This window comes from Canis aureus, chromosome 29 (genome assembly GCF_053574225.1).
Source record: "Canis aureus isolate CA01 chromosome 29, VMU_Caureus_v.1.0, whole genome shotgun sequence".
Lineage (NCBI taxonomy): Eukaryota > Metazoa > Chordata > Mammalia > Carnivora > Canidae > Canis > Canis aureus.
This window is the reverse complement of record NC_135639.1, coordinates 6,054,585-6,079,514: the sequence shown is the minus strand read 5'-3', so window position 1 is coordinate 6,079,514 and position 24,930 is coordinate 6,054,585. Positions and strand designations below refer to the sequence as shown.

Sequence of the window (24,930 nt, the reverse complement as noted above, 5' to 3'; positions counted from 1 at the left end):
TATTGCTGAGAAGTGAAAACAACAGCCAAATGTCTTTGAACATGGAATGTCTACTTCAGGGAGTAGCCGCCTGTGGAACTCTTGGGGAAGGACGTACACTAGAATGACATCAGCTAGCCAGGAAATGAATGAATACGTGGCAAAAAGATTGTCCATGAGCATTGAGTCTTTTCAGTGTAGACCTGCATCTAACAAAACTGATGCTTATGGCTACAGAACAGGATGTCACAAAGTATGATAATGGAGACGCTACAGAACAAACTAGAGTTGGGAGGTGAATCTTCCATTTCTGGAAATATGGCAGGCTAGTTATTTTGACCTATTCTCTAAAACCACTGAAATTGTTGGAAAATAAACCTCTAACCACAAATTGCCCTTGAGGACCTGAAGCTGAGATCACATCCCCTCAGTGGCTCAAGCCCAAGCCATTTAGAGAGAGAGGTCTCAAATGGTTACTGCTTCCAGGAGCCAGGCAGAGGCAAAATACATCCTCTCTGGAGGGTCGTACCTTCATCCTAGTTCTCAAAGAACTCCCAGGTAGTTTTCTAGATAATTTTCCAGAAAAATAAGCAGCTCATAGGAAAAAATTACCAAGCATACAAAGAAGCAAGGAATTGTGAAAGGAACCTCAGGAGTAACATACCCAAAGACTTCAGATTGTGAAATTATTTGAACAAATTTTCTGTGTTTAAAGACAAGCCAGCATATTTGAATAATAAAATTTCTAGAAACAAAGTAAAACATAATTGCATCAAAAAGAAGAAAATATCTAAGAATACACTTAACCAAGGAAGTGACAGACCTGTACTCTGAAAACTATAAGACACTGATGAAGGAAACTGAAGATGACACAAATAGAAAGCTATTCTATGCTCATGGATTAGAAAAGTTAATATTATTAAAATATCCATACATACCACTCAAAGAAGTCTACAGATTCAATGCAATTCCTATTAAAATACCAATAGCACTTTTCACAAACTAGGATAGATAATACTAAAATTTATATGGACCCACAGAAGACCCCAAATAGCCAAAGCAACCTTGAGAAAGGAGAACGAAGCTGGAAGTATTTTAAGATATACTAGCAAGCTATAATAAAACGATATGGTACAAAAATGGACACATTGATTAATGGAACAGAACAGAGAGCCGAGAAATAAACCCATGCTTATCTGGTCAATCTAACAAAGGAGGCAAGAATATATGATGGGGGAATGAGTGTCTTTAGTAAATGGTGCTGGGAAAACTGGACCACTTCCTTACACTACACACAAAAATAAACTCAAAATGGGTTACAGACCTAAATGTGAGATCTGAGATCATAAAACTCCTAGAAGAGACCATAGGCAGTAATCTCGACATCAGCTTTAACAACATTTTTTTTCTGGATATGTCTTCTTAGGCAAGGGAGTCGCAAGTCAACTATTGGGACTACACTCAAATGAAAACTCTTTACACAGCAAAGGAGCAAACAAAATGAAAAGGCAACCTACTGAATGGGAGAAGATATTTGCAAATGACAGATCTAATAAGGAGTTAATATCCAAAATATATGAAGAACTTACACAACTCAACACCAAAAAAATCCAATTAAAACATGGGCAGAGGATCTGAATGGACATTTCCCAAAGACCTGCAGATGACCAACAGACACATGAAAAGATGCTCAACATCACCGACTATCAGGGAAATGCAAATCAAAACCACAATGAGATACCACCTCATGCATCAGAATGGCTAGTCTGCAAAAACTAAGCAATAACAAGTGTTGGTGAGGATGTGGAGGAAACAGTTCCTCCCGCACTGCTGGTGGGAATGTAAGTTGGTGCAGCCGCTGTGGAAAACAGTACCGAGGTTCCTCAAAACATTAAAATGGAATTATCATATGATTCAGTAATTCTACTACTGGGGATTTACCCAAAGAAAACGATAACACTAATTTGCAAAGATGTATGCACCTGTATGTTTATCACAGCATTATTTACAAAAGCCAAGGCATGGAATCAGCCCAGGGTCCATAGGCAGATGGGTGGATAAAGAAGATGTGGCAGAGATGTACAATGGAATATTACTTGGCCATAAACAAGAAGGAGATCCTAGAGGGTATTATACTAAGTGAAATACGGCAGAGAAAGACAAAGACCTTTTGACTTCACTTGTGGAATCTAAATGTGTAATCTAAAAAAAAACAAACAAAAAACAAACCACAAGTGAACAAATAAAGCAGAAACCAATCCATAAATAGAGAACAAAACTGGTGGTTGCCAGAGGGGAGAGAAGTAGGAGAATGGACAAAAATGTGTGAAGGGGAGTGGGGGGGGGCACAGGCTTCCAGTTATGTAATGAATACAAAATGGGGATGAGAGGCACAACAGGGAATACAGTCCAGGCTACGAGGCTACGGTCATGGCGTGCATGGTGACAGACGGGAGTGACACTTGTGAGCACAGCCTCAGTACGGAGTGGTCAGGTGCCTGTGTTGTGCACCCGAAACTAATGTAACATTCTGCGTCAGCTGTACTTCAATGTAAGAAAAAAGTAAAATACAGTTGAATGTAAGTGCAAACTGTGCGAAGCTAATTGTAGTTTTATACCATTTATGTAAATTGAAGTATTCCATATGTTCTTTGGATATCTATGTAAAAGTATTGAAAAGGCTCCATAAAAATATCACCACCAACCCACAAAAGTGATTGTATCTGAGGTAGTCACAGTGACTTTGTCTGGACTGCTCTGTTTTTCCTATTTTTTTTTTTAAAAGGAAACAGTGCAAAAAATAAAAATAAAAAAAATTAAAGGAAACAGTGCATATCCTCTGAGACTTAAGTAGGCACATGCGTAGAAAAACATGGAGATCACAACGGGTTGTTTCTGTGTAGTATAGATGTGGGTGAATTCTAGATTATTTTCACTTTTCCATGTTTTAAATGTCTTAAGAATTCATGACAACAAAAAGGAAAATAATTTCAAGTTTTGGGCCAAAGAACAAAGCAGAAGGGGAAGTGTAGGTTATTTTAAAAATATAAATATTGAGAACAGTACAAATCAGACCCAGTGAGCACAGACAATGCAGTGTTTGGAGGGAAATTCCTAGACTCTTATGCTTATTTGGTAATGTATACATAAAATAAATAAATGAAGTATGAACAGAAATGAGGTAAGGGTCTAAGAAGTTAGAGAAATAAACCTAAGGATGGAAAGAAATGATAAAAGGAGAAAAGAATACATTAGAGAAATGAATAGCTATCATTTAGCAGAGACTCATCACACTGCAGGCTAACGTTAGATACTTTCGTGCAATGGCCACGAAGCCCCAAGAGGCAGGTGCACTGTCCGGCATGTGCTGGGGACACTGAGGGGGCGCTTCTGCGGCCGAAGGGCAGGGACCAGGAGGCCACACTGCCTACCAGGCCCCCAGCCAGCTCCTGTGGGTGGGCTGGGGCTGCCGAGGAGCCAGGGAACGCTAATAAGACACAGGCCGGGAAGGGACAAAACAGCATCCAGACTCAAGAAACCAGAAAAAGGGAGGTGGATTCCTACTTCATTTTATACACCACCATCCATGGCAGATGGATCAAACATTTCACTGTAAGAAAAAAAAAAAGATCATCAAAGAATAAGAGACAAAAATGCCTGAATTCTTTGGGTGTCCTTTCTGAGAGGACAATGAGATGGCAGGGGACACGAAAAGACAGTCCACGAAAAGGGAAAAAAGAACCCCACAAATGGATCTTAAGCCATCAAAAAGAGGTTTTGCCTCATTTATGGAAAGAGAAATGTAGATACATTTATTTTACCTATCGGCAAAAGTAAGCAAAATCTTTGAATGCCGTGTTGGTGGGGAGTTGGGGAGTAGAAATCTGCAGGACTCTTTTTGGGGCCGTTCCACTTAATCAGATCATACGGCCATTGTGCTCCCAGGACGCTACCCCACAGATGTCCTCTGCGCAGCCCCGAGGTCCCCGGGCAAGGACATGTCTGTCTGATGCAGCAAATGATTGGAAACAACCCACGTGGCTCTCAGCAAAGGACAGGATGCATAATTTATGGGATGGTTCCACAATGAAACACAAAAGTAGCCAAAATAATGAGGTGGACCCTTGTAGCACCGATTGGGAATGAGCAGAGCGCCAGAGAGGCCGGGGTGGGCTGCCATTTGAGTTCCAAACAAGAATCTAAGATGACAAAAGAGTGCCAGCAAGCTGGCAGGTGCTGAAGGTGGGTGTCGGGCAGATGGCGTTTCATTGCACTCTTTTCTCCAATTTTGCATGTTTGAAAATTTCCCAAATTTTCAATAATCTCTCTCTGTAGAGAGAGACAGAGTAGAAATGAGGCCTTCACCCATATTCCAAGCTGCAGCTTACGAAAGCCTAGTGACCATGCTTCTGGGAAAGGAAGCCTGGTGGTGGAGGTCGGGGGGAGACCAATTGTTTTCTAAGGAACCCTTTGTACTGTTGGAATTTGTAATTATGGGCACACCTGACCTATTAAAAAACATAAAGGGTAAAAGGTAAAACATAAAGGGTAACATAAAGGGTAAACATCACTTTTTTCATGAAAGGCTTGCATGCTTCTAGGAACCTCCTAAATGAGTGGAAAGCAAACACCCCTTAGAGTACTGTCATCGTTTGAATGGCCTTCCTCTAAGTTACTCCTCTCCAGAGAGATACGGGTGCATTCGCACGTGACAGATGCTTTTAAGGACATCGGGTGGGTTTGTCGTATGAGTAACGGCGGGTAGGATATGAAACCAGAGAAATTTTGGTTGAGCTTTCTGGGAGTGCTGCGCAGGTGGTGGGGAGAGGTCAGCAGGTGTCCAAGACCTTGGTAGCTGCATTTTAGGTTGACAGGAGGAAGGGACTCAGATTTTTATGAATCCGTGACTCATGGAGTGGGACGGCCCCAGGGGAATAACCGACGCTGTGACAAGGCTTATTGCTCTACTACTTAAAATTCACAGCCACTCCACAGATTCCCCTCACATCTATGCTCAAGGGGCTGGACGTAGGTGTGCCCGGAGATGCACAAGCCATGGGTGCCTTCTGAAGTGGGACGGGGCAAGTAGCAAGGTTACTCCGGGCCGAGAGAGCAGGTGAGCGTGGAGGCCCCCGGGAGGACCGCGGAAAACACGGGCCAGGAGGCATCTCGGAGGGCATGTGGGTGAGGGTGATACGTGGAAAGCGGCGTGCAGGCATGGGGCCGAGGGGGACACTTTCCAGCACGTGAGCTCAGGGGTTAGCTTCAGGTCGCCTGGCGGAATGAAGGCTTTTATAAGGATCAGCTTCGCTGTATCTCATCTCGCTTCCTTGGGAGAACATCTTGACCCGTGGATTTCCCTTTCTCATTACATATTGGCATTTCTGATCGGAAAGGACCTATAATCATCAGATTCTCAGGCCCTGTGAGTGTTGTTTTAAATATCAGATGCCCACACGGGCCAGAAGAAGGGGTCACACAAGTCCTTACTCATTTGAATGCTTGAGTTCATTCCGTTGGAGAAGACTTGAAAGTCAGGGCTCAACCTCAGAAGCTCAGTTAATTTGTTTCGCTCACATCTGTATCCCAAAGCATTGCGATGAGTAGTTGTTGTTCACCAGTAATGGCCAGGGAGGTGGGGGGACGGCTCAGTGCCCCATTTTGGGGAGGGTTGGGGGAGGGGCGGTCTGGGGCTCCTTGAATTAGATGCCCCCTCCCTCCCCCCTGGGGCCACTGGAGCCACGCTGGGTCGATCCACAGCCTTTTCTCGGCAGAGCCTGCACAAGATCAGCTGGTCTCGTTTTACAAAATGTGGTTTGTTGTACGTTCCACAGACACAGACAAGGTGTTGATTAGGAGAAATGTCCTGCCAGGAACACGGGACCAAGAATCTCCACCTCTACTGAAAATGCACGCAAGCCTTCTTGGTATTCCCAGTGCAGCTCCAGGGCTGCCCTGGTTCTGAACAAGGACTGGCTCCAGGACAGATCAGTTAGGACACGCAGAATGCTAGTGTTACAGGCAAAGGAAAAGAGAAATGCAGGCTTCTCTTTTTACGGTCTGAAGCCTCCACTAGATGCCAGAAGGTCCCCCACTCCCCACCTTGTATGAGGCAACAATGAATGAAACATTGCCGAGGTGGTCAGGGGCCTGAACTATGCTGTTACAGTCTTCACCGTTGACCAGAACAGTCTCTGCCTCCCTCCAGCTACCCAGCTGGCGGTGCCTCTCTACCCAAGCTGGGCGTGGGGTGGAGGGGGGGCTTCCCTGGGCCTCGGTTCCTTGGTTCAGCCTCTGTAAAGTGGGGCTGAGGGCGCCATCCGCTCCCAGGCTCTGCAAGACCGTCAGAAACGTCCGTGAAGGGCTGGGCTCAGGACTACCAGCCATGTGATTGGTATTCAATACATGTTTTCTATTTTACAACAATCTAAGATGCAAATAGAAAGCTCCTTACACCAAAACAATCAGTAAAATAAAATAACACATTCAAACATGTATGTGCACACATAAATACATTTTTACACTATTTGGTTATAAAATAAAACCAGAAATTAATCCTGTTGTTGCCGTTTCGATGACATTTCCGCAGCCCAGACAAGCAGTGCCAGAAATAGGGTTGGCAAATGTTCCCATGGGCCTACCAGCTCTTTCAGGACAAGACTTTGATTCAGCAAAAATCAGTCTAAAGGATGGATCCAACTGTCCTTTTGTTTTCGGTTCCTATTATTTTGGAAAAACAATCCCAGCCCAGTTCAGTATTAGAATTCACTGATAAGAGTGCACGGAGGGAAAGCACTTGCTTGTATTTTCCCAGGAAACTAAGGGCTTAAAAAAATAAACATATTTGGCACCCTAAGCCAAATATGACCACACATCAGCAGGTATGGTTCACATGCCATTTTATGAGGCAATCCTTAAAATAAAATTCAGAGAAATGCTAAGAAAATGACACTCCCATGAAGTTTTTGCTCTTTAGAAGAATGGCCCGGCTATGGATTGAAGGTGCCTCTTATACTCCCTTTAGAATCCTGGCACATTTCAATTTGACAGCAGAAAATTGCATTTCAATCTGCCGCTACTTAGCACAGCCCTCTCTAGATGTAATTTTCTGTGAGCAGAAATATCTTTTTCATTTTTCTCTTTTTGGCAGAAATATCTATTTCTTAGATGTGACATTGAAGACGTTTTTATTTAAACTTTAAACCAATTCATTAGGCCAATTAATCAGAATAACCCGCATAAAGGAATTCAGGTGGATATGTTCTAGAAATCTAATGAAAACCCCATGAGTTTGTCCCTATTGGTCCTTCTTCTCTTCGAGGAGCAAAATTACACACCCTGGTGTTAAGAATATGAGTGGTCTTCGTATTTTCCAGTCTTTTGGGGGGTCCCACTTAATTGTTCAGTTCAGACTTAGTGGCTTGACAACCTTTCTTAGGTGACAGGGGGACGCTCCATCTGCACCCACACTCTTATCAGGCTCCCGCCTCCCCCCAGGCCCCAACCTGACACCTGCTCCAGACTACTGTCCAGATCCTGTCCCGGCATCTCACACCTGACCCTGCAGGGGCTGTCCTCTCCCTGGAAATCAGCAGCTCCATCCTTCTCTAACCCTCTTGGCACTGGCTCTAGGCCACGGTGGTGATGCATGCTTCCCTGAACATTGGAGGATGTCCTAAGGACCGGCACAGAGGAAAGGAAACTGTAAAACCTGGTGTCAGATGTTCCCCCTCCAGGGGTCCCGAGCTCACCCAGTATTCCTGGGGCCTCTCAGGAAGAGGCCTTCCTCCTGGAAGTCAGCTCACTTGACTCCACACACGAAGTCTGTGGTCAAGAAAGTGATCCTTCCACTGGATTCTGTGCAGCTCTTCAACTGCCAGGTGCCCACCTCTTGTCTCCCGGGCCTTGGTGTCAGCCTGGAGCCTGCCACCTTATGTGGCTTCCTCCTGAGAAGGTCCTTGCAGACTTCTGCTCGAGACCCACCCTTCCCAGGCATTGTGTTTTCTCCCCTTTGTACACATTACTCTACTTAAAAAAATTACCAAAACGGTAGAATTGACTTTCTGTGTGGCCGGGGGAGCACAGAGTTGAGAGATGTTTGACACTTTTGTAGTCAGAGGAAAAACAACAGAGAATATCTGAAGGATGACCATTGCCAGGTCTCTCAAAGCCTCTGGGATCCATGCACAGACTTCCTTTCCTTCCTCTTCACTCCCTGCCAGATCTAGAGATGAACTACCCAGCAGCGAGCACAGAAGTCACTGGGTGCTTCCAGAGTGGCCTGAAGGATGCAAATCTCCACAGATTGGTCTGGTCCCCCCATCAAGTGCGTGCCCCTTTAGGGCAGGGCAAGCTCAAGGCCACACACGGTACGAGCATCCTGTGATGCTCCTCTGCCCCCTGTGCTTGCCCCCCCTGCATAAGCACACAACTGTCCACGGTCACACGCCTCTGTGACCCCGCTGTCCTCCTTTTACTGTCCTGTTCCCAAGATCGCCTTCTGCCTTTCATGATCTGGGGGAGCGGGGGGGGGACATGGCAGCTAGATGAACAACCGCATTAAGTTGCCTCTAAAATAGCTGGCAGGATGAAAAGGAAACGAAAAGTTCATTTCCTTGACCGAGGCTGACGAGTTAGGTTGAGAAGCTTGCGTCGCAAGGGCCATTTGGCCAAGAAGGAAATGGCACACAGGAAGGGTGTTATGTGCAGACAAGTGAGGGAGCTGATCCCAGTGTCCTTGGTTTCTATAAATCAAACAGAACGTGTGATGGAAAGATCAAATGTTTTCTATAAAGACCTGACTTTGACCCTTTCGATGTGAGGTATATATTGCGTCCATGAGAACGTTTTCCTTTGGGAAAGTTTGGACAAATGAAGCACAGCTAGCCAGGTAGCTGTCTTTGTCAAGCTGCGAGGGGCAGGGCACGGGGACTCGAAAGTACCCGACGTCAGTCAGTGGGTTCAATCTGTGCTGCCAAGCACGAGCCACCTCCCAATATTTGCCACACCTGCATGGAATTAATTTCAGTTCTCTATGTGTGATGGGAGAGAAAGCGCGAGCCTAATCTATATCATATGTCTCGGAAAAGCTCCAGACAGACACCAGCCTGGAGTGAGAAATGTGGATTTTTTCAGTTCCTAATGTTTAAAGGGTAACATTTCCTTCGTTTCATAAAACAGAACGAAGGCCTTTTTTCAGGGCCTGTTTTTAAAGGAAATCTTGAGGGAGTGCCTTCTGTAGGCATTCACTGCTGTCAGGAAAAAAAAGATACCAGCAAGTGGAAATATCTTGCCTCAGATCCCATGGTCTGTTAAAGGCAGTCCCAGTTTGACATGGTGCAAAGGCGAGTTGCTTGAAGAGAGACATAAAAAGCCAAAGTCTGAGGGAATCTGTGGGGAAGGGGTTGGCGGCCCCGTGGATATCTGAAATTTGCATGTGAAGTATCAAGGCCTGGTGCGTTTTCTGAGATTTCATAGCTTTCATCAGATTCTCGAATAAGTCCATCGCCCAGAAAAATTTAGGACATGCCCACTGCCTTCCTTCTCACAGTAAATCCAAGACAGGTTAGACAGACACTTGTAAAAGAATTCTCAACAGCCCACAAAATAAACGAAGAGGCTAGAGGTAGATCCTGACTGGCAGTGAAATGAAAGAGGACTTTGTAAGCACCGAGAATTTCTTCACAAGGTGAAGAAATTTAATATTCAAAGTGGGAATTCCTTTTATACCCCAAAATATCATAAATGAAATGAAAAGATAAATTAAGGAAATGTTTACAATAGATTACTGGGAGAGGGTAAGTACTCTGAAGGAGAAAATGAACCCTTACAAATTGGGAAGAAAAATTCTCTCTCAAATAGAAAAACATAGGCTAAGGGTAGGGACAGATAGTTCATACAACAAATACAGTTAATGGCAGCTTTCTGCTGGAGCTGGCTGGTGCTAGCTCAGGTCCGCCAATTCTCTGCTCCTCCTTTAGTGACATCACGTTGATAGCATGGAATTGGCCATGGCGGGATTTTTTTTTTTTTTTTTTATTGCAGAGAAATCACTGACAAATCAAGCCTTTTTTGGGTCCTTTTTGTTTTTTGATGGCCAATTTAGTGCTATTCCATTGGTTAAGAGATATATAAAAAGCAGTTCAAATGTACCAGTAATCAGAGAAATAGAAAAAAAAATGAGGTCTGGACAAGATGGAACAAGTACACCTCACCCTAGACCTCCTGCAAATTGCAACAAAAACGTCTGGAGAAAATCCATAAAGCAACTGACTGAGACTCTGAAAGTTGGAGAAAAATAAATGGACTGGCTGTGGATCTCAGAACTCAAGAACTACCCAATACTGAGTTCTTGTTTTTGTTTTTGCCATTTTTATATCTTGGCCTGTGCTCTGGAGAGGTTCCCAATCTGGAAATGCCAACAGCACCAGAGCAAAAGGAGGCCCAAGGAAAGCCTTCTGTCTCCAGCCAATAGATGGGAACGGGGTGACTCTGTAAGAGAGAAACATCTTGACCATACCTGACCTTACTCCAGCTCTAGGTGGGCACCAGAAAAAGCCATCCCCTCCACCCCCAGCTGGCCACCACATCCTGGAAATGGCAGAGACCTGCTTCTCAATCCGGTGTACCATGACAGGCCACATCTCTTCCCTGGAACAGAGACTGTAGGCTGAACTTTTCAGTGGATTTCTTACTGCCACAGAGGCCAGAAGGAAGTAGAACATTTTTCAATGTTGAAGGAACAGTCAACCCAGAATTGGATATCCAGTGAAAATATCCTTCAGGAGCTAAGGTGAAGTAGACAGTTTTGGATGAAGGAAAACCAAAGAACTTGTTCACCAGTGGACCTGCTTTAACAGAATAGCTGAAGTTTCTCAGACAGAAAGGAAATGATAAGAGAAAGAAACCCAGGAATAAAGGAAGGAGAGAAAGGGTGCATATATGAGTAGAAATAGTAGACCACTCTTAAGTTTTAAAACTTAGGCTTGATGGTTGAAAGCTAAATTACAGCATCTGAAGTGATTCTCAGTGCACATAAAGCTAATAGTTAGACATCTATGTGATAAAGGGAGAAGGATAAAGAGACCTCAAAGATGGTAACGTTTTTACATTCCACTTGAAGTGATAACGTACTGATACTAGCAGACTGTGATAAATTATGCACATATGGTGTAATCTTTACTGCAGCTTTTCAGTTGGGTGATTTTGCCCACCTGGGGACATCTGGCAATGTTTGGAGACATGGTTGCATGTGCTACTGCCAACTACTTTGTAGAAACCAAGATGCTCCTAGACATTCTACAATACACAGGACAGTCCCACACAACCAAGAGTTATCCAGCCCCAACTGCTGATAATGCTGAGGTTGAGAAACCCTGCCCAACAGCAAACTATACAGAGACATATCTCAAAACCACTACAGATCAATCAGCAGGGAATACTAAAAACGTGTTCAACTAACTTAAAGGAATTCAGGGAGGAGGAGTACAATAAACAAAAATCAGAGGGAACAAACAGTATTAAAATGGTAGACAAACTCTAACACATCCATAATTGCATTAAAAGTAAATGCCCTAAACACACCTATTAAAAGACACTGACTGACAGAACGGATGGGCCCAGCTACATATGGTCTCTGAGGAACTCATTTCCACTACGATGACATAGGAAAGTTAAGTGTAGAAAGGTGGCAACAGACACGTCTTACAAACACGAATCAAAAGAAAACTGAAGTGGATATATGAGATAAAGTGACCTTGGAACAAAGATAATACCCAGAACTAAAGAGGGACATGACGTAATGATAAAAGGGTCCATTCACCAAGAAAACACAACAATCCTAACTACGTGTACCACAAACACGAGAGTTTCAAAATACGTGAAGGAAAACCTGATGGAATGAAAAGAAACAGATTCATTGCTAAAAACATCAACATCCCCTTTCAGTAAGTGATGGAACCGCTAGCCAGAAAAAATGAGATTTTTAAAATATCAAATGGGCAAAATTTTGAAATGGTAATACTTAGAACTAGCAGAGTCATGGAGAGACAGATGCTCTGTAATAATGTGGAAACATAAATATACATAGGAGTCCTGAAAAAGTATTTATTTTATATATTAAGAGGCATAAAAGAGTTATAGTACTTTTTAACCCAGTATTTTCACTTTTAGGAATCTCTCGTAAGGGAACCATTAAAGTGTTCCAAAATTTATCTGTCTAGACCTTCACAACACAGCTATTTATAACAGTGAAACTTTGAGAGGTCCAGACTTGCCCACTAATTGGCAGGTGCTTAAAAAAGTATTCCACATACACATATAGTGCTATTGTTAAAGTGACATATTAAAGACTTTTTAGTGCTATGGTATATAGGAATAATTCTAAGGCAAAAAATTAGTATATAAAGCAATGTGCATATAGAATAATCTAAATTATGTTAAAAATACACATGTAATTGTTAAATAGAAACATTACAAAAAAAAGAAACATTACAAAAAGTATGACAATGATAAGCAGTGAAAAATTATCAGGGATTATTTCTCTGTGTTTTGCATGTGCTTGTTTTTACTGCCTGCCCGCCCTCCCCCTACCACCCCCGGGTTTCTTTTCATGAAATGATGTCTTATTCATGGTCATAGCAAACAGAAACCATTAACTTCCATGATAGCATAGAAAAGAGATGATAGACACAAAGGATTGAACATCGTGCTTCATCTGGTGTTGGGGACACTCAATGGGTGGTGAAATTCTTGTGAATAATTTTGAAAATGGAAAAAGGGTAAGAAAGTCTGCCCGCTAATATTCCTGAGGTGACCATCTTTTGACCTATCGTCCAGGCCTCGCTATTCGAAGTGTCCCTGCCATTCTCACAAGTGTCTTGGTTTAGGCGGTAAGTTGCACGGGTGCCCTGACTGTTCCGATCACAGAAATATTCCTGATAAAATGCACCTGTGTGGACGATACACCGAGGACGGCGCTCAATGCTTCACGTGGCTCATCCCACTTGACCATCTGGGAGCTGAGTCATCTGCATCTTTTAGAGGCCCCGCAAGTAGACCAACTAGACACACTCGTGGCGGAGTCTGGACTCGAATGACACCCATCACCTTAGCTGAGGGGGCCGTACCTGGATCTGCCGGAGGGCAGGGTTGGCCGGCAGGGGTCTGGCGGGGACGAGGGGCGCACGAGGAACCTTCTGGAGGGGTGGGAGCACTCGCTGAGGCGATCCTGGCGGAGGGGCGTCATGGGCCTGGAGGGGCCCGCTGATGTCAACGTTCTGACACTGTGGCCACCTCCTGGTAGTGTCCTGCGGGGGTGAAGCAAAAGCCATGGTGTCACGGGCCTCACCACTGCTCAGAGGCAGCGGTGCCCGCTAGTGCAGCTCCACGACAGGGAATCTATCCTTATTTGTTTAAACGTCACAGGTGGAGCAGAGGCACCCTTCCCTCCAACCCAATCTGGAACAGCGGGACCGGTTTCTACAGGAATTAAAAAAAAAAAAAAACTGGTCTCATCCATCAAGAAAGAGGCACAGGGTACTTGGGCGGGGGGGAGGAGTGCCAACCAGTATGAGGCCACAGACCAGATCTTAAGGAAAGGATGAAGGAGCTGTGAACCGAGGGTGATGCCCTCCAGGCTCAGTGAGAACTGAGGAAACTCCTGGCAAGGAGGACGGAAGCTTCTGGAAGCTGCAGTGCCCCTGCTCTTAGGGCAGATCAGAACAGATACCTCATGCCCCTGGCCCTCCCTCTTTTCTTCCTTTCTCTCTTTCTAAAAACAGCTTTCTTGAGGTTCCACAGAGAGACAGCTAATTGCACGTAATGAAACCATACAAAGTGGATAATTTTGACATGTGTCTAACCAATGAAAACATCACCATAAGCTAGATAATGAACATATATCCACGTCATCCTTCCCTCCCACTCCTCCCCACCGCCTCTTCCTTGCAACTCCTGATCTGCTTTCTGCCCCTATAAAATAGTTTGTATTTTCTAGAATTTCACATAAATGGAATCATGGAAGTGTGTGTGTGTGTGTGTGTGTGTGTGTGTGTGTGTGTGTGTTTCCCCCTCTGGGCTTTTTTTACTTGGGCATAATCATCTTGAGATTCATCCATCCTGTTGTATATATTAGAAGTTCATTCTTTCTTATTGCGGAATAGCATTCCATTGTGTAAATATACCAACGTTTGTTTATCCTTTTACCTGTTAATAGAAATTTGGGTCATTTCCCATTTTTGGCTCTTCGACGTAAAGCTAGCTGTTCTTACTATGTAGCCCCACATTTGGGTCTGAGAGGTGGTAAAGCTTACTAGGACCCAATCCTTTACACTTTTTACATCAAGGGAGATGAAATAGCTTATGGTTTAGTAAATACATGATAGTAATTTTTAAAATCACTTGTCATTTCCTGACACCAACACTGTCATTGTTATAATTTGACTCTTGTTGGATGAGTCCAACATTCAAAAATTCTCACGTGTATACCAGAATCACTTGATGGGGAAAACTAAATATTGGAGTGAATATTTATCTCTGCTGATATTATCACCAGATAATAATGAGGGAACAGGAAAGTTCAGAGCTGGGACGCAGCCAGCAGGTACTTTGGGTTAAGGATCTGGCTCTTTGAGACCATAGGGTAGGCAGCGCTTCCACAGCCCAGAGTTAGAGCACGAGGGGCCCATCCACAGGCTTGGCGTAACTCTTAGAAATGCACTAGGAGATACAGAGCCAAAGAAGGTGATCCAGATCTTGCGGGTGGCATCTAAAACCATAGGAGGGGCCCAGAGCAGGGAACCTACTTGGGAGGCAGACCCAGGGGGCCTCCTGGGAATTTGGCCCATCGGGGTGATTGGAGGATCATGGCTCATGATGTACCATACATCACGTCACATGGGGGACAGCGCCCCAACTGGATCTAGTAGAGCTTCCATGGGGCACAGTGGGCCTCCTTCCAGCCCCCGACCATCACCTCACTAAGTGTGTGGACTCCACATTTCAGGGATCTATTCCTACTATAAACCTACCTATAGATTTCCGGGATCTGTCCCTACTCAAGCCCTTGTTGAAAACTCATGTCTCAACGCACACACTAACTTGGCACATTTTGTGGACAACTTACCTTTGACATGTTGGAAAGTGGTGGCTTCCTCATTAGGCCTTTGCTGAGGTGAGCCTGACCGGGGTGGGAGCCTCGGGATGGCCGTGAAGGGTGCACACACCTGCAACACGATTTCGTTACTCCTAAACCAGTGTATTTCCCCTCTGGTTGACTCAACTTCTTGTTTTGTTCACTGTCACGCTCAAAAAATAATTGGCTTAACTTGAGTGGTAAATATGCAAAGGAAAAATTATCTAATATCCTTACAAGATTAAGAGATAAATATTGATTCCTGTCCCCCCCCCCCCACCCTGCCCAAAGCCACTAATCTGTGAAATCAGCTCTTGCAATCCATAGATACATGGCTTTGAGGCACCCGGGAGACATTTTGTAGAAAGCTGGCATTTCAGCAATAATGTCTTTGAATATATTTGGATCAAAAGCTACCCCATTTGATGAAAATATTTTAACATCTCACGTCTTGTAAAAATTACTAATGTAAGGGCAAGAAAAAAATACATCAGTGGGACTCATCAACACCTTATGTATGTAATAAGGAGCAAAGAGTTTGGAGGCAAAGTGAAGGAGGCAGCTGGTCCGGCAGAGATTTTTTTTTTAAAAACCAACACAATAGTTTTACCCTCTGAAAATCTGACCCCTTTCTTTGCGAAGGAAAACAAAGCAAGGAGCAGTTGGCTGCACATTCTTTCAAATGCCATTTCTGGACAAGATTGACCCAGACCCAGGGTACCTTAGCTTCTCAATGGTGGTTTTTTTATCTGTAAACAGCAGGCGTATTAGCGTCTTCCTTTTGAGATAAACTACAAATCCAGCAGCGAGAAGACACAGGATGGTCACCAGAACTCCTATGGTTAAACCCTGGTGATCTGAAACAAAACACATTTCACTCAGGCAAAGAGGCAATTATAACGAAATGTGGGAAGTATCCGATGCTGACATTTAGCAACGTGAGCTTTGAAGGAAGGAGGGAACAGAAACGGAGTAAACCCCTGAATGATGTGCTGATAAATTAGTCTTACTTCAAAGGTCAAGCCTGAGGTTTAGTCTGTGTCACCCACACGCATTTCTGACAACTCTGGAGCTTGATAAACAGGAACGTCCATAGTCTGGTAGGTGGGACCGCAGCCCTGGCCACATGCCGCCCCTCCCTCCGCCCACCGGCCACTGGGATGGCCACAGGGCCGACCGGACTGTGACCGCTGCAGCCCCCATCACAGAAACACTCCTCCCCACCCCACCCTTCTCTCATTCTTTAGCGCTGGAGTCTGTTTTTGCTTTGTTTTCTTGTATTTTCTTAGACCAAGACCTTATTTCTGGGTATTTTCAAAATAGAAGGTGGGGAAAAAAAAAAAAAAAAACTCCACACAACTCTTAGCTGAAAGGAGGTTTGGTTTTGTTAGATTTTGCCGTGTTTGTTATGTTAGGGACTCCAAATACAGCCTTTGGGGGGCGCGCCCCTCTCCCTGGCAGGGTGCTGTGTATTTTCTCCAAGAGAAGATCCCCTTTTCTGTGATTTGCCCCCATTGGTTCAGTACAAAGATACTGAGACCCCTCAAGGGTGTGGAAATGAAAGGAAAACTCAAACTTCTGACCACAGGAAGAGTCCTGGAGAGTACTGCCAGGATGGAGAGGAGCTGTATTTGCAATTCCCACTGCTCCCCAGAGTCCTTGAGAGCACAGATGTGGGTTCACTGGTCTCTGTTTCACCGTGAGCAACAACCAGGATGTGCTTCCCCCAGCAGCAGGCGAGCAACAGTCCCCCGAGGGCGCTGGTGGCAGCTGTGCAGGTGACAGCCCCTCCCCAGGCCCTCCGCACCCGCCCTGGCCTGGATGCTCGGAGGCTCCCGGCCAGGGCGGCTGCACTCCCACTCTGGGAGGGAACGCCTCACACCCTCTGTTTCTGGACTTTGTCCCCAGCTGACAAGTCCTATCAGGGACGCGTCTCAGCCTAAGTAAGGCAATCAACATGTGACAGTCTTGATTCCCTTGTTAGTGTTACTGGAAAAGCACTGCTTCTGGTTCCCTGGCCAGGATGTCATTCTTCTCAGACAGGGAGGCTCTGGCTAGAGTTCTGTTGTCTCTTAACAAAGCTAATGAAAAAAGTGAGCAGCAAGCGTCCCGAACCGCAATTTCCAGCTCCTCACAATCAATCCACATGTCTGAAGCTGAGCCGTTGAGCCCATCGAACATTTCCTAGGCCCCTAAAATGAACTTGGCTGTGCCTCCCGGGCCACCTGTCACTATCTGTTGCAGTGAAATTCCATCAAGCTGCTCGAGCCAGCAAACCGGGTCCCCCGGTCCCGTGCAAGCACCGAGTCCTGTGTGGCCGGCCCCCACCTCCCGCCTCGTCGGCCCACCTCCCTGAGTCCCATGGTCACCCCTCCCAAGGCAGTGCTCGTTGGTCCACGAGGGGCTCGCTCTGGGTCTCTGGGACCCGGAAGAGTGGCTGGTACGTGGCAGGTGCTTCATGAACACTGAGCCACGGTCAGGCTGGTGGGCCGTGGGCGCAGGGGGCCCAGGACACGGTCCCCACTGGCCTCTTCGGTGTGTGTTTGAATGTACTTTCGCGAAGTAATGGTAGTAGTGGGCAGAGTCACTGCTCGCTTGTTTTCACTGTTGTAAATATTCTTACTCGCTACAACGGAGAGCTGGCGACTGTGGATTCGCTAGCCTACGTGAAGCCCCCCAGCCTGAATACCACGGCTCCTGCGTGTTCACACCAGAGACAGACCCAGAGCGCACTGGCCAATCCTCTCCCACCGCTTTCAGGGGTCATCTGGCTGACTTGGTGCGGGTGGAATGGTGGCCCCGTCAGATTAGAAACTAGAATCCTGCTAGTTTTGCAAGACAAAAGCTTCACGCTGTATGAGAATGTTAACTACGGTGCAGCAGGAGGGCAGTGGGCAGGGCGGAGAGGCCCAGTCAGGAAAGGGGAGGCTGGCCAGGCCTTGCTTTCCTACCACAGGGGGTGGCGGCCGGGGTGCTCCCTTGGACAGCAAGACTTTCTGTCCTTCCTGTGCTTGCTGCAGGGCCCAGGCCCAAGGGCAGGGCCACCTGGAGTCTCTGAGAGCCAGGTGGACACAGAACCCCGTTTAAGCAGAAGGACCATCAGGAACTTGGGGTCCCACCTCATGACACCGATTGTGCAGATATGCCCCCTGGCCGCGTCCTCCGTCCCCAGCACTGCGCTCACTGCCTGGCCCTGCAGAGCACTGTCCTGTCATTTTGGAGATGTGGTGACGCTGCTGCTAGTCGCAGTGGGACTCGAGGACACACGATGGCCTCTGTAACCGCGTGAACCACTGTCTGGGCGTCTAAGCATCGTGGGTTCAGGTGAGCACGGAGGTGTCAGCACGAGTGGGCACTGTGCTGGCCCCTGCACCTTTCTGTCTTGTTTCTTTTACAAGGGACATCCCCCCGACTCGCCTCTTCACTGCCTGGCAGGTGCTCAGGAGAGAGCAATGCACCGGGAGACCCCGTTTAAGGTCATCTGGGGAGGAAAGAACTGGGCACCACACACGGCTGCTAGGAGGGAGATGGGCTGGGTCTCCATCTTCCTGTGGGACTTGGGGTAAGTTACTTAACTTCCCTGAGCTTCAGGTCCTTTCTATGTAAAGAGCGAAGAAGAAGACTGACTTGGGAGCTATGCAAGGATCCCAGGAGATCATGAAATGCCCAGCAAGGTGCCTGTGCATGGCAACCGCTCAGTGAACAGAAGCCCTGCTTTCCCCACCGCTGGTGCTGGGACCATGAACCTTCACTGCTGAGGAGGTGTCTCTCTAGAGTGGGCTTTAGAAGACATTTGGTCCGCAGTGGGCGGAGGCTGGGCCGTGCAAAGTGCTTCCATCCCACACCGGAGCTCACGCCCCCCTGGCAGTCCGCTGTTGAAATGACCTTAGCTGGCCAAGGTGTCACAGGTGAACAAGGGACAGAGTCCGCCTCTCAGCCGGAGCAGAGTGAGGAGTGTCCGCAAAGGCCAGGGCGGCACAGCGCCTGGACAAAGGCCTCAGGCGTGTCAGGCCCTCGCGGGTGTCCCCTGGCTTCCCGCGGGTGGGGCACACCTGCATTGGCTCCGTCTTGCTCGCACGGCTCCGGGCCTGGCTGCCCACGGCCCCTCCCCGCCCCCCTGGGTCACTCAGCACCACCCCCCCACCCCCGCCCCGGGATGCACCGGCCCCACTCACCTGCTCGCCGGACCGGGCCGCTGTCTGTGCTTCCCCCGAAGCCAAACTTGTCACAGAAGGGAGGCGCCCAGTGGGCCTCGCAGTGGCAGTTCTTCCGGTTGTTACACACCTGTCGGGGCCACAGGGAGGAGGATGCCCAGGGAGAAGCAGCGTTAGAGCCCACCCTCCGCGTGGGCGGCCGTAAAGCTTTGAGCCCTAACTGCAGCCACACCAAAGCAAAGGCCCTGTGGCCAGAGTCCCCATGGAGCAACAACTGAGCCAGATGCAGAAACGCCACTGTGAGCATGAACCCGAAGCTCAGCACTGCACAGGCAAGACCAGAGCCTGGGGCTGCGAATGTGACATAACCTGCCAGTTGGCAGCTGTTAGGGGAGTGATGGAGATTTGGGGGGCTCATCTACTACCTCCCACCCCTTTCTTTCTCAGTAATTGCTCTGTCCCTCTTTTTCAATTCAGGGTCTCCCCATGTACCCCCTCTTCCCCCATCTCTCCAAGGTGAGGAGTGATCCTGGCTGTGGAATCCAAGCCCCCAGGCATCACGGGCCTGACAGCCCCCAGGCACAGCCCTGCCTCCTGCAGGCACAAAGCTGGACAGGCTGGCACACCTGCGCCCACATCTCAGGCTTGAAATGCCCACCTCCCCCTGGCAGCTTCCCAGCTGTGGCTCCCGGCCCTGCACACCAGACACAGCTTAGCAAACCCCTGGTGTCTCCATGACGTGAGGAAGTGGCCCTTGCATGTCAGGAAGGGGGTGCTGAGAAAGCAGGAGGATGGGCTTCGCCTTGGGGGGCCCTGACTGCATAGCCCAGCTTGGAGACCAGAGTGCTCCAGGGAGGGCCAGCTCCAGCTCGCCTGGTTGGCAGGGGTGACCGGTGGGCGCTGCGTTGGCTGTTGGACTTGTGGTTATTACACGTGGAACTCACCGAGCTCCTGCACGAGCCCGTGGGCTGTGAGCACGAAAACAAGAGGATATTATTGCTCTGAAAAGTGGGGTGTCTGCTGGATGCATGCCCAGGTGCATGGATATGGGCAAGTGGCTAAAAAGAATCTCTGACCAATTCGGAATGGGTGGGACACCTGCGAATGGCCGGGACAGAAGGATTGTGTACTCGTGTTGCTTCTGAGTGTCCAAGTTTCTCTTTCACTTAAAAGCAAATTCTACATCCTGGATGATGCGCTTTGGGTGGTTGATATAAGGATGTCGGTGCAGAGCCACAGCCAGTACGCCTGCCCCGAAGGCCCCAGCTCTGCATCAAAATATTACTGGATGGGGCCAAATATGTGCTTTTATATTTTAAGGCAGAAATCAAATATTTGGGGCAGCCTGGGTGGCTCAGCAGTTTAGCACTGCCTTTGGCCCAGGGCATGATCCTGGAGTCCCAGGATCGAGTCCCGTATTGGGCTACCCACATAGGGCCTGCTTCTCCCTCTGCCTGTGTCTCTGCCTCTCTCTGTGTCTCTCATGAATAAATAAATAAAATCTTTAAAAAAAAAAGAAATCAGTATTTGGAGGATATGTCTCATTTGTGATGTTTTCCTGCTTTCACTGATTTTTTTTTTTGATGATTCAACCATCTGTTCCAATTGCTTAAAATAAGACCGACAATCATGATAACCTGCAGTAAGTTGGAAAGTATATCCCCACAGAGCTAAAGCCATGCAGAATTAATCACTGAGTAGCGTGGCGATGCCGCATCGGAGCATCTTGCCTGGTTCTCAAAGATGCTACTGTTGACGTGCCACCCACCGGGATTCGGGCCCTGTCCTGCCCACACCATTTTGCACGGTCTCCCAGTATAGACCAGAGCCATTTGCCCTTTTTGCAGGGAGATTGGCAGCCCCGCCACCCTATTTGGAGGCACTGCTGGTGAGTCTGGTCTCACTGGGGGAAGGACTGTAGTCATGTTTCTTGTCACCAAGTCACGGCAGCTGCTCCACCAACCCAGACAATGTGGGCTTTTCCTTTTCAACACGTGGATGGGGGCCTAGGGATGTTGTAAAGCCAGGGCCCAGCACTACTACTAACTGGTCATGTAACCTTGGACAGGCACTACCACCACTCGGGCCTGGCCTCCTTCATAGTAAGGCTGCCCCGCATCATCTCTTAAAGCCATTAGAAAGAAATCTATGATCCAACGAAGACTTGAAAAGATTTCACTTTATATTGACAGTCAGCTACCCTCACAGTCAACAAACCCATCCGAGACGGCACTGCAATCCTTCATGGTTACGGCGCAATAGTTGTTTTATGAAAACCTCCATAATTCTATGTTAGAGTCACTGGCGAGTGTCTGTACGTTTTAAAAATAGAACTGAGAGCATGATTTCTGCACAAAAGGTTTCAGAAAAACAAATGAACCACTGGCATGGCTAATCAAGATTAATACGATTCCATTGGAAATAATTAAGCCCATCAGGAAAAATAAATTATGTTTTAAACAATTAGAGTCCACTTCTCTCCTTGAAAAAAAAATTCTCTGAACTAAAATAACAGCCTTCTTGAGTTGAAATGCATTGTATGTGATTTCAAGAACATGTGGTCAGTGTGTTCTGTCTCCTTTGTTTTAATTCCTTTTGGAAGTATTTCAGTTCAGACACATATTCCGAATCTTGGTTGAAAGAGGGACAGCTCTGTTTGAAACATTAATGCAAAATCCTTTATGCAGGAAGGTTAGCTTTAAAATTTACTTTGAAGATGACAAAGTCCCTTTTTTAAAATCACAGGATGTTAATTTGAAAGCTAATTACTGCTCAATCTGATTTTCTTTGTTAAGTAAAAGTCACATTTCTGATGCTATGTAAAGGTCAAAAAAATTAGTGTCTTTAGAGGAAAACATTGAGGCAACTGCTATATATATTTTTTAAAGTTATGGATTGCATAATCCTTTGCAAATGAATGATTTGGTGCATATCTTGATAGGGACTGGCTATAAAAGGCAGTTCAGGTGCTCACCCCTCTCTGGTGGCACTGCATCACGCACTCGTGGACGCCGAAGACGCTCACGTTCTGACACCGACGATTGAGGCAGATCTGCAGGAGGAGGAAAGCACGGTAAATTTCTCAGCCCCTTTCCAACCACATGTGCACATCTGTGATTTAAAAAGGGAAAGCAAAGAGGAGTCTGAGGAAGATGATCTTCTTTCGGCTCATATGGAGGCCACGCTATGTGGCGCTTTCTGTTTGACTCGCAACCTGGATCCTGATGCCCGCCTCCAGACTCTGCACATGTCAGCACTCAGGTCAGTGTGACTCAGGTCAATGTGAGTTGGGCCAGTGTGGTGCTTCATATGGTTTCAGCCAATTATGAGATTATGAAAACTGACTTTTGCTTAGAGCTAACAATGAAATCTGTGAAATACAGCAACTCTCTGCCCACCCCCCCTGCCCCTCTCAACTGGCCCCCTGACCTGTCCCTTCCATTAAAAGATACAGGGGAGGAGAAATGCACCAGCCTTTTGCCTGGGGCCTATGTAGACTCTGAGACTCCAAGCATCCAAGGTCCAAGAACCTTTTAAAGGAGATATTGAAACATGGGAAATTTTCCAAATTACTGACTGACAAGTACTATCATTGATGACGTAAACCATCAACAGATATGCTCAGCAGAGAAAAACAGACAGCTCCCTGGTGTTTACCAAGTCTTTGCAGAGGCAGTAATTTGCTAAATGACACTGGGCTAGTTGCAAGAGTTTAGTCTCATTTTAAAGGCACATAATATACTCCAGACTCAAAGGATCAGGCCCTTCATCTTCCAGAAGATGTTACAAATTAGTGAAGGCAGAGGAAGAGATGTCTAATTTTTAGATTGCAGAAGCATTTTGAGTCGAGTAGAACCTTCCTATGGGAAGTTCACCATCTGACCCCAACAGCTTGTGGGAGGCACTAGTGACACCCTTTGAAAGAAGTGCCAGCCCAAGCAACGCCGAGCACTGCCGGGAATCTCAGCCAAGAGGACGGTCACATTCCAGCTGAGAGAAGTAACTGAGGTCACAGAGAAAACAGCGGGAGCCCGGTCAGAATCCCAGTGTATGGGTGCTGCCCTCCTCCCAGCCCACGAGCAATGCCGAGGATGGCTTTCAAAGAGCCAGTGTTCTGCAGAAATGTGGATCAAAGCACATTTAATCTTGCATGTGGAGGGGAAAAAACCTCATTGATAAATTGAGCCCTTGGAGTTTTGGTGTTCAGATGCACCTGGTGCTGGCTGTTCAGACTACAGTTTAAAAAATGAGTGTCATTCTAATGTCAAGGTCTGAATATAATCTAACATGTGTGGTTAAGGTGAGCCCTGGAATGTATATTGTGTTTCTCATATCATCATCCCACTTCCTTAGGGATGAAGCCTTTGTGGCTCAGGGTACACGGGGGTTGGGGGGTGGGGTGGGGAGGGAACGGGGTGAGGGTACAGAATCCTTGCCCTAGGGAATTGAATCTGTGTCTTTCTATTCATGTTTGTGAATGATTTCATAATCATTTTGAAGGTGGGGGGGGGGTTCCTAAGAAAAACAGGTGGGGGCTTATTAATCTTCTTTCCTAAAATGTATTACTAAAGTTGCTTTCATTTAGCCTGATGAGAAAGTTTGGTGAGAAATATCAATGCAGCAGAATGTTAAAAATCTCAATTTCTTTTTTTTTTCATATTTTACTTTCTTTCTAAACCCTCAATTATCTCAGCCCTCCTTTCCCCTCTAGTCTCTAAAAGAACTCCCTTCAGCTTCAAGCTGATCCTATCTCTTCCCCCTCTCCTATTCTCTCTATGAGGGTCTTTGAAAATACATCTCACTTCCCGTTCTGTCCAGGTGAGAACAAGCCCTCACTGTGCCAAAAACCAAGGCCACATTTCCAAAAACAATATAATATGCTACTGTGTTTCCTTCCAAAGTAATTTCCTGGCTGGAAACACTCACGACACCCAGAGTGCAGAAATGACTTATTAACACTTAAAGGCTGAGAAACCAAGCTTGAGTTTCCCCAATCTGCATCTCCATGGTCAGGCCAGGATCCAGGATTTATTAACTTTACCTTCTAAGTGCAAAGAACTGGATTCCAGAGACAAAGTTCTAGGAAGGAGTGGATTTAGGAAAACAAACCTCCTAAATCCATGTTTGGACAGGACGTTTCTCAACGGGCCCCCTTCCAGACTTACACAGATGATGCGAGTGAACATTTGGGTCTTACTTTTCCATCTGCACACTTTGTGCCGGCAAGCACAAGCCCGGGGTCCGGCATGTCATCGCCCAAGTACACATGGGTCCCGCGGCACAGAATCCGACCTCCTTCCTGCAGTGGGATGTTTGTTTCTATGGAAACAGCATTGGTACCAATGACGGGCCGGCTGGCACCTCCTTGACACTGGATTTTTCCGCATTTAGCATCTCTGGAAGGGCAAGAATAAACAGTCCCCAGGGAGGGAAAGTTTGGAACCAGCCCTGAGAACCTAGGAAGTTCAAAGTGACAGCGGGCTCAGGCCGCGGATCCCGTACCTCATCTCACATTTGGCAAAGGAGCTCTTGGAGTGTTTGCCACAGTTGCCATAAGGGTCACCTGCAGAGTTGACTCTCTCAAAGCAGATCCCAGGGGCAGGTTTAGCGCCTGAAATGGAAGCAAAGCAGCACTGTCACCTCCTGCAAGTATTTTTAATATTT

The 24,930-nt window shown here is 46.7% G+C and overlaps 1 protein-coding gene across 1 annotated transcript in view; it reads right to left on the bottom strand.

Annotated features, from left to right (window-relative positions):
* Nucleotides 1-24,930, bottom strand: part of ADAM12 (ADAM metallopeptidase domain 12) — a 331,885-nt gene that overhangs the window by 11,358 nt on the left and 295,597 nt on the right. Inside the window, exons 15-21 of the mRNA XM_077877237.1 lie at nucleotides 24,769-24,877; nucleotides 24,464-24,662; nucleotides 22,241-22,318; nucleotides 19,288-19,396; nucleotides 15,834-15,969; nucleotides 15,104-15,203; nucleotides 13,107-13,286 (exon numbers count right to left, since the gene is read on the bottom strand). Of these exons, the coding sequence (XP_077733363.1) occupies nucleotides 13,107-13,286; nucleotides 15,104-15,203; nucleotides 15,834-15,969; nucleotides 19,288-19,396; nucleotides 22,241-22,318; nucleotides 24,464-24,662; nucleotides 24,769-24,877 (911 nt within the window). The remainder of the gene's footprint in view (nucleotides 1-13,106; nucleotides 13,287-15,103; nucleotides 15,204-15,833; nucleotides 15,970-19,287; nucleotides 19,397-22,240; nucleotides 22,319-24,463; nucleotides 24,663-24,768; nucleotides 24,878-24,930) is intronic.